Below are 6,845 nucleotides of genomic sequence, written 5' to 3' on the forward strand. Positions count from 1 at the left end.
GCGGCGCAGCCCCGGGACGGCACACTAAAACTGGGCGGTTTGGCGCCCAGCTGGGGCGCACCGCGCAACGGTTTAGGAAACTGTATCAGATCAGCATCACAGCGCCCAGACCCCAACGTTACGAGTAGAAATTAAAACCATCAACTGATTTTTAAAATTTTATTTATACAAGTATTTGGTTAAAATTTACAATTCTGTGGTGGTAACTCCCCAGTACTGCTGCATTCGGTCCAAATCTAACGAATCAGCGAGTCCCCTTTCGTGCATCACTGCAAAATCGTACTCCAAGTTATACGGCATTAACCTCTGCAAACTCCCAAAATATGCAGCATGGGGCCCTCCCATTAGCTTTTTGTCGAGGGCGAACTTCGAACCTGATCGAGTCAATAAAGGGTTAAAGGACCTCGTGCTCCCAAATTGTTTCGATAAAAACGTCCCGTTATTATTACTATCCGACAAATGCGGGTTACTTCGCGATAAAGTCGGATTTTTGATCGTAAATTGCGGCTTCCGGATGCTCCTCGTGAGAGTGTTCAGCTCCTTATCGAAGAGCAATTGCGTGTTTTGCTCTAGCATATATTCCCAACATTTGAACTGTTCCTCCGAAAGAGCCGAATCCGAATCGTTCTGATTTTTCTCCTCCTCACGTCGGGCCCGCAATGCTTTGGCAACTCCTCGGTAGCTCCGCCGTTCCGGACTTGCCTTAACTTCCGCTGCTTCGAAAATCGACGGCGTTATACTCCTAGCAGAGCGATTCAGTTGGTTCACAAATAATTTCGCCGAAGAGTTGCAGTCGCTGCAAGCTTGCTCGCTTTGCCCACTCGGGGACGACCGGTCATCGTTCAGGATCATGGGCGGGGGGATTGGGATTTTCTCACAGTTGGCGCACTCGTTACTGAGGGCTTCGCAGCAGCAGCCAGGCTGGCAGGAGTTTGTACTGTCACTCTGGTACTTATTCCGTCTGATGGTCTGTCTCAATTCTCTCATAAGCAAGTCAACGTCAGTACCAAGGAGATTGAATTTGACCACGATTATGCTCAGGTTGTCCTCGGCACCGTAGCTTTGGGCCAGGTCCTGGAGCCGTTTAGCGGCCAGAATTACGTTGCGCTGGAGGGCCACTTCACGGATTGCGTTCTCGGGGGTCATAACGTCCCATAGGTTTTTGTTTGCCATTATCATGAACTCGTCCTGCTCGTCGAGGAAAATTTCGGTTACGTCGGGGTCAGGTACCATGAGCTGGATCTGGGGGTTGGTCCGGATTTGTTTCCTTTGTTTCACGGGGAGGAGACGGACCGGGCCTGTGGCCCGGCCCAGGACGACTCGAATATCACCAACACTTGCAATTTTCATTAGGTATTTTTTGGTACTAGCGCAGAACGAGTACTTTACGGCTTGTTTGGTGCGAAGGATGTGGCAAATGATGGCGTTGAGCCCTTGCTTTTGGCCTTTATCCTTCAATTCGCGGTGGGCCGAAAGCATTGTGTACTTCATGTAGTCCGAAGCTGTTTCTTTGACGGTGCGTTCCTCCAGGAGAATCCGCGGTACCACCTGGGAATTTAAATTAATACCAAAGTTACACAAGTTTTAAACCCACCTTATCAACACCGACGGGGACGTTATTGTTTGTTTCCCCATCAAACATCCCGAAAAGACCCTCGGTGTTACAAAACGCCGGCAGTCGGATTTGCGAAATGTAGAGTCGTTGTTTGCAACCTGCAGTTTCGGAAAACCCCACGCTCCAGCTATATTCAGTGAGATCGTTTTCACAAAACGGTGACGGTGTCAACGGGAGAGTCGTGCGATTCTTCCCGGAAACGTCGACAAGACTCATCGGCCTTTGCGTCCGATAAGTATTGAACTGTTGCGAGTCCACGTGTAGCTTAGTGTTGCACGACAAGTCCAGAAACTTCAAATTCGGGGGTATTAAGGCCGTCAAGTCAATTCGGTCCAACTGGTTGTGGGCCAAGTCCAAGACTCTCAAACACAACAAGTTTGACAGTTTTGGAATACTTTGCAAGAGATTTGAGTGAACTCTCAGGACACTCAAGTGTTTGAGACACCCGATACGTTCCGGGAGTTTCAATAGCTTGTTTCCGGAAAACACCAACTCCTCAATTTCAGTCCAGTAAGTTGAGCAGTCTTCCGGCAAAGACGTGAAACTGTTGTAGGCGGCGTGCAGGATCCGGATGTTGCGTAAGTATGGCGAAATTTTCTCCAAAGATTTGTCTATGAGACAGTTCGCTGTCAGGAAGAGTTTTTCCAATTGGAGGGGTTCTTCAGGCGTTGGTAAGTCACAAAGCCGGTTGTTGGACAAGTTTAACACCCGGATTGGGTGAACAAACCGGAAAAAGTTTTCCGGAAGTGACGACAGACTGTTGTTTTGGAGGAAAAGTTCTTGTATTGGGAGTCTTCTTTGTATGGTGGGCAGGTACTGGAGTTGGTTGTATGCGATTTGTAAAGTGTGCAGAAACGGCATTTCGTTGCAAAACAAATGGTCCGGGAGCGATGTTAGAAGATTGTTGCTTGCGAACAACGACCGGAGTTCACTACAACCGGATAACCAGTCCGGGAGAGTCTCAAGTTCGTTGTAACAGACATCTAGATGTCTTAAATTGAGTGGGGGGTGCGCCAGGGTTAAATTTCTAAGTCCTGGAAAAGACAGTTGTGGGCAAGTTTGGTAATCTTGGCACTTACTGTTGTTTCCTGCTATTATGGAAGTTAAGTTTTTTCCGTGTAGCGTTAAGTGTGTTATGGAGTTTCTCGAACATTGCAAAATTTGTAATTGTTCCACCGCGCTCAAGTCCAAATTTTCAATGCTGTTCTCGCTTACGTCAAGTTCCGTTAGGTTCTGTAATATTAACGCGAACTGGGTTGGGTAATGCTAATGTTATTGCCTCACTTACCCCGTAATTGCCCAAAATGATGTTGCCTTTGAGCCGATTCGAGCGCAAGTTGAGGGTGGTCAGGCCGTTTTTGTTGTGATTCTCTGGCTTTAGCTCCGATTCCTGACAGAACTCTTTAGAGGAGGGTGGGCTGAGTTGGGTACTTACAGCAAGGATGAGAGCCCTCATCTCTCCGGGCTTGTCAGGCGGCAAGGCGAGCCGATTCCTAGCCACTTTGAGCGTTTGCAGGAATTTGAGGTCCCATAAAGTCGTCGGTAAAACACTGAGCAAGTTCTGATCCAAGACTAGTTCGCTGAGGCTAGAAAAAACGAAAGTTGGGGATCGGAACTTTGCACATGCACATGCAGGACACTTGAAGGCCGCCGTTCACGTAACCCAACTTTGGCAGTATTGAAGAAAAATCGAAAAGAAGAAGCACGCGCCACTGACACGCACGAATTGACCATCGGGTCTATGTTATTTTAATCATATGCGTCTCGGACGAGCGAGGAACCGTGAAAGAAACAACGGAAGTTCATTCATCGCAGTTTCTAGCAGGAGAGAAGAGGCTCTTTCGCAACACCTTGGTTTTACTTACTTTTCTAGAAGACTTATCTCCGGAGGTAGCGTCAAAAGACTGTTGTCTGACAAGTCCAAAGTGACTAAAGTGACCAACTGGAGGATGCTGTTCGGAAAATTCTGGATGCCGTTGGACCTCAGGCTCAGCACTTTCAAATCGGACAGGGACTGCAAGCTCTCGCCTGGCAAAACAATTTCGTCGACATAACACTCACTCAGCTCTTGTTTATTTTTGCATAATCCGTTCAAGTTGAGTTGTTTCACTTGATCCTTATCTTCGATGTCATCATCACCGTCCTGAAGACGTCAAAATTGCTTCGTTTACTCACATTTTTGTTACTCACTCTTTCGCAATTCTCCAACGAGTCGAGTTCGATATTACTGTCATTTTCTTTGATTTGGGGAAACTTTGTGACAGAGTCGCACAATCGGAAGGGTTTTTTCGAAGCACACAACATGTCACCTGCGTGGTTCGTGTGTGTTTGAGAGTACAGTAAGGGTCTGTGTATGAAAAAGAGGCAGTAATTGTGATTCTGGAGTGCGACTCAAGACAGCATGACAACACGCTTCGCTAATTCTTTATTCTCGTCACGTTTGGTAAGATATTGGATGGAACTATGCTTAAAATAGGAAAGACAGGTGTTGGTGTGTGAATGGACGGCGAATTAAGTATTTGTTGGGCAACAAGAGATTGCTAATCAGGAAAATCTCACCCACTTTGGAGTTTTCGTGATGGACTACTTACCGTCGAGTGCTTTTCTTTCTCTTTTGAAGTCTTTGGAAGATAAGGGGCTTCATTAGACGTGTCATTTACACTCTAATTATACTTTCAGTTTCACAGGAAGTGAGGATTGAAAGAAGTATTGTTTTTATTTTGGTGCACTTACCTTGAAAATAATTTTTACAATTTTAATTTGATTAGTGGAGGTTTGAGCAACGCTAGCACGCATTGCGACACAAGCGTGGAGAGAAAATAGATCCACTGAACCGTTTAGAATTAATTGTTGCAATCGTTAAATTGACAGTAAATCAAACACTTTGTTCCGTTAACCTTTTGGTCCACATGCTCCTTCGTCAATTCCAAAATTAGATAGCTGCATCCGTTATAACGGCTCTCAAATTTATGCTCAAAACCATAAAATATTACATACATCTGATTAGGTGATTACCTCGAATGCGTCTTTTCTATATGTGTTTTTAATGAATCATCAAATTTGTACGAACCCAGCGTGAATAACAATGTTTTCACACTTTCTCTTTCTTTCACGATTTCAAAAACAACAAGGATTTCCAATTATTTATTAGTCGTGGATTTTGTTTTTACAAGTACAAGTAGCTCTACAGTGCTTTTTCCTTTCTTGGCCTTTGACTGAAGTCGTGTCGCAAAGCCACTGGGGCCAGACTTTGTACAATTCCTTGCAATTGGCCCACAAGTCGGCCACATGGCATGAATTGGTGCAGAGTTTTCTGGCAAAGCAGTTGTTCCGACATAGACTACAAGGCCTTCCTCTGCGATAAGGACGTCCCAGTTGTCCTGGCTGATTTCCTCTGGAACACGGGAACTTTTACTTGTACTAGTAGAGCGTGTAATTGCCCCTTTGTTCCAATCGTTTGATTGAAAATTGGGTTCAACGGCCGGCAATTATGCAAGATGTGAGTCTGGGTGACTTACATGGGGCAGTAGTTGCAGATGTAGTTGTAGAAGGTTTTTCCGCTCGATTTTAAGTAACATTTAGATAAGCCGCAGCCGACTTCGTGGGTGCTCGCCCATACCATCTGGGTGTAGTGGCCCACGATCATTAGGTCATTTTTGCGACTACCAAAGGTGAAGTTATCTTTTTCCAAATACCAGGTTTTGATGGCAAATAACCTTCAATCAGTTTCTGGTAATAATTTTAGTAAAATAGTTTAGTAACATCAATACCATGGTACTTTGTCAGAGGCGATAAATATGTTTTGACCACAAGCACCATAGTTTTCGATATGTCGCCCAGTTATGTTATCATGGGTCAAAACAAAACATTTACGAGACCACTTTTGGGCAGCTCGGGCGGCACCTTTGTGCCATCTCTGGAACAGTTCGATGAAAACACGAAAGGTACTGAAATGGTACTACCATTCGTAACATATTAGCAGCCCGTGGTACCACTTTTGTGCGAAAATAATTGTGGTACTGGACAATTTTTCTTTGCATTTTTCGCCGATTTGGCATAATTGCATTGAGGGGTATTTTATCACCGACTATTTTAGGCTCTAAAATTTAAACTTTAGTTTATTGAGCTGGTAAAGTTTACGTACGTCTGTCTCGGCGCCAGTTCTGGTACCCTAAAGTACCACCAATTGTGGCGATTATAAAAAATAGTACCAGGAGACGGTGGGACATGTTGTGGTTTGGGGTCAGTCAACCTACACATAGATTTATTTGAAATGTCATCAAAGTGGGTTAAGAATGACCGAAATCTCTTTTTATTTAATTTATTGCCAGACGCACATTTGTTACATTACTTATTAGTACTACACACAAACAAGTGGCGGAAATTGCAACTTGGAACTATTTATTGCAGATCTTCCGATATTCATGCAAATTACTTTTGCACCTTACCTTGCATGTATTTGTTAGATTTTTGCACTATTGTTGTTCAGTCACTCGAATCAAAAAAATCACCAAAGTCGTGTTGGTACATGGATGTGAGATAACGTCATTTCATTGTTTGTAGTACATTGATCTCGAGGGTTAGAATTATTTTTTATTGTCACAATTTTAAATGTTAATAATACGGCGCAGTACTCGGAACCGAACCAGTTTATGAAATGATTGGTCACAGAACTCCAGTCCAGATTTGCAGATCGATTATTTGTTCGTATGTGAAGTGTTTAAACCGAGGTTCTTTACATTCCGTTAATTTGCACAATTGAAACGAATGATTTGTCTGACATTTATTGGTAGATGAGGAATGTTTGCAATGAAGAACTGCTGATATTATGTTCTAAATGGTTTAATTGCAACCATTTAATATAAGGCTTTAAAAAAACGGAAAAGGGACATAAATAAAAACATCTACGCCTTCGTATTTGTTTAAATTTTAGATTGTTTTGAAAAAACAATACACATTATTCAGGCAAGATCTATAGTGGAAAATTTTATCCAACAAAAAAATTCATAACTCAAAAACTAAAAGTCGTAGGGCAATGCGGTTTGTTCCATTGAATTCAGCGGCTCATTTTCTGTATTATACGAACTTTTTATGAGATTTAAAAATTTGATTTTTTTTGCTAAAATTTATATGTTCGATTTTTTGATGTTTGATTTTTTCACTTTTCGTCGCAATTTTTGTCGATTTTGGGTACCCGGAACATTTGTTGAGCAATAGCTCCGGAACTATC

General features: G+C 43.3%; 2 protein-coding genes across 5 annotated transcripts; both read right to left on the reverse strand.

Annotated features, from left to right (window-relative positions):
* Positions 1–145: 145 nt before the first annotated feature.
* Phlpp (PH domain leucine-rich repeat protein phosphatase) lies at positions 146–4,659 on the reverse strand. 3 transcript variants are annotated; one of them, XM_015980655.2, is made up of 8 exons: positions 4,349–4,659; positions 3,806–3,962; positions 3,481–3,758; positions 3,051–3,201; positions 2,904–3,005; positions 2,695–2,866; positions 1,595–2,649; positions 146–1,548 (listed from the first exon to the last, which is right to left on the reverse strand). In XM_015980655.2, the coding sequence occupies exons 2-8, from the start codon at positions 3,917–3,919 to the stop codon at positions 187–189; spliced, it is 3,234 nt and encodes a 1,077-aa protein (XP_015836141.1). In that variant the 5' UTR covers positions 3,920–3,962; positions 4,349–4,659; the 3' UTR covers positions 146–186. The 3 variants fall into 3 exon arrangements, with proteins under 3 accessions (XP_015836141.1, XP_015836140.1, XP_008193832.2); XM_015980654.2 differs by having other exon boundaries at positions 2,695–2,848; positions 4,207–4,659; XM_008195610.3 differs by having other exon boundaries at positions 4,207–4,659.
* An 87-nt stretch (positions 4,660–4,746) lies between these two features.
* LOC662153 (cysteine-rich secretory protein 2) lies at positions 4,747–6,329 on the reverse strand. Of its 2 annotated transcripts, XM_968270.4 has the most exons (6): positions 6,064–6,328; positions 5,760–5,867; positions 5,578–5,714; positions 5,386–5,531; positions 5,134–5,331; positions 4,747–5,009 (listed from the first exon to the last, which is right to left on the reverse strand). In XM_968270.4, exons 2-6 carry the CDS (start codon positions 5,842–5,844, stop codon positions 4,763–4,765), a joined length of 813 nt encoding a protein of 270 aa, XP_973363.1. In that variant the 5' UTR covers positions 5,845–5,867; positions 6,064–6,328; the 3' UTR covers positions 4,747–4,762. The 2 variants fall into 2 exon arrangements, with proteins under 2 accessions (XP_973363.1, XP_015836142.1); XM_015980656.2 differs by lacking the exon at positions 5,760–5,867 and having other exon boundaries at positions 6,064–6,329.
* Between the last annotated feature and the right edge of the window lie 516 nt (positions 6,330–6,845).

This window comes from Tribolium castaneum, chromosome 5 (genome assembly GCF_031307605.1).
Source record: "Tribolium castaneum strain GA2 chromosome 5, icTriCast1.1, whole genome shotgun sequence".
Classification (NCBI taxonomy): Eukaryota; Metazoa; Arthropoda; class Insecta; order Coleoptera; family Tenebrionidae; genus Tribolium; species Tribolium castaneum.